At 44.4% G+C, this 2,093-nt stretch overlaps 1 protein-coding gene across 1 annotated transcript; it reads right to left on the minus strand.

Annotated features, from left to right (window-relative positions):
- Positions 1 to 886: 886 nt before the first annotated feature.
- Positions 887 to 1,603, minus strand: BDBG_07401 (uncharacterized protein; the record flags this gene model as incomplete). The annotated part of the gene is made up of 1 exon (XM_002621953.1): positions 887 to 1,603. The coding sequence occupies one exon, from the start codon at positions 1,601 to 1,603 to the stop codon at positions 887 to 889; it is 717 nt and encodes a 238-aa protein (XP_002621999.1).
- Between the last annotated feature and the right edge of the window lie 490 nt (positions 1,604 to 2,093).

A 2,093-nucleotide genomic window follows, 5' to 3' on the forward strand; every position in this document is an offset into this window, starting at 1 on the left:
AATATATATGGTAACCGACGACTCTCCTACGCTAGATATGAATAAGGTCTGATATGGCAATTTTTCAGTCCTCCTGTTTCCGTAGGCACACATACAGCTAGACAGCCGGTGGAAGATAGCAAAACTTGGAAGTTACATAATTAATAGTAAGAATACCTCCTGGACTTACAGGCAGTGAAAATGGAGCTATTCCATCAAACCCGGGGTAAGGTACGAGTCACTCTACAAAAAGGGTTGTGGCGTTTGATGCGTTTCCTTTGAAGGCTAAAAGGGCTATATTGATGAGAAATATGTAAGCAATACATGAGAAGGTATGGCAATGTAAAAGGTTTGCAAGATAGCGAGCCTTTATTAAATTCGCAATACGTAGCATACATATGATTAATGGTGATACAGGCTGAAGAAGCAGAACAGGGGGTGGGTTTGTAACCAAAATTAAAAGTAGAAGGTAGCCAACAAGCCAACACGAGGGTTAAAGAGTGAAAGAGGTCGAAAGAAAAAATCAGATATCCATGCGTGTAAACAAAATGGTAGATGAATAATGCAAACATCCAAGATAGTGAGTAGTGGGTACATAGTTATTATAGATAAAGCTCAAAAAAGAAAGAAGTTACATGAAGTTCTAGGAAACAATGGGGAAGATTGTATCAACTGAACAGGAAGTATAAAGGTATGTACTACTGCTGGGGGAAACATTCAAAAATGTATAGGGTAATTAATATGAAATAAATAAAATAACATGACAGAAATAGAAGCCCTCGAACACCAGCATTAGTTATCTATAGATGGCACAGAGGTTAGTAAATGCAGCGCTAAAGGGGGACTTATTATAGCTACTTACCAATTTAGTCATTTCGTCATTCTTCATTGCACCCCGGTAAATCTACTAGCGAGCTCCGAGCTTCTCAGACTCTCTAGCTTCGATCAACCGTCGACTCTCCTTCCGTTGTCTTGTGGACCGTCTGGTTGGTTGCAGGACTGGCTGTGCTGCAACCATCCCAACCGATTTACGTATGGTGACCTTATTCCGAGACTTAGGAGAGGACGTTGAAATCTTCGGAGAAGAATCCGTCATTCTCACGTCGTTAGTCGGCCCATCCAGAGGGGAACTGCTCCCGCCATTTCCAGGAGAATAAGAGGCAGGATATTTCATCATATTCCCAGAGGAATCACTATCCGGAGGGGTGTTCTCCAGAGGATGGATGGCCATGTTGCGCATCCCCAGATTAATACTTGCTGCTGAAGCGGTCCCGGGAGAGTTTGGCGGGGTTCTGCAGAAACGTTCCTCTGCAAAGAGGGGGTTTACGTCTTCCAGAGTAGAGTCTGAGGAGCTTTCAGAACCCTCAGGAGTACCCATCACGGGAGACATTCCAGGATTGACAGTGGGTGCAGGTGGAGTGGCTCCTTGGGACACTAAGGGGTAGCCATACTGCTGGCCAAGTTCAATTTCTGCCGCTCTCATCTGCCCAGGGCTACAGCCCGAGAGCTTCAGAAGGCCCAAAACCGCATCGCACTCCTCCGCGGTCAAGTGATCTCCGCGTGGATTGATCAAAGTGCTGGCCGAAGACGGACGCTGAGTAGGCTCAAATGCAGGTCCTGACATATTGGGCTAGAAAAGATCCTGCTTTTGTTATGCACATTAATATCTATCTACATTCTGGAGGAGGCATATAGGCCCCAGAACGATGGAAACAGCAACGTTGAAGCCGCTGTAAGCAGAGAACAGAGATAACAGTGAAGTTGAACTAAGAAAGGTCGAAAGGGGGCTACTTACGGCTATTTGGTTTCACTTGGCACGGGTTTAGTTGGGATATGTATGGATATATGTAAATCTAAAATGGCAGAACGTCTGGTATATAAGACAAAAATGTTGATAGTGAGAATATAAAGGGTCTTGACTATCGGGAACGAAGAATAATATACTTGTTGGAAATAGGGAAGGGTATCTTCTGAATGTATCGAGGCAGGACAAGTCGTGATGAGAAAGAGAAAAGAAGGGAAGGAGCTGTTATACGGGCGAAAGATGTGCCACCAGTATCCAACCCTTTTGCCCTTTCAGTGGTAACTCAGCATGCTAGAAAGCAATGTACAAG

This window comes from Blastomyces gilchristii (genome assembly GCF_000003855.2).
Source record: "Blastomyces gilchristii SLH14081 genomic scaffold supercont1.19, whole genome shotgun sequence".
In the NCBI taxonomy this organism is placed as follows: Eukaryota; Fungi; Ascomycota; class Eurotiomycetes; order Onygenales; family Ajellomycetaceae; genus Blastomyces; species Blastomyces gilchristii.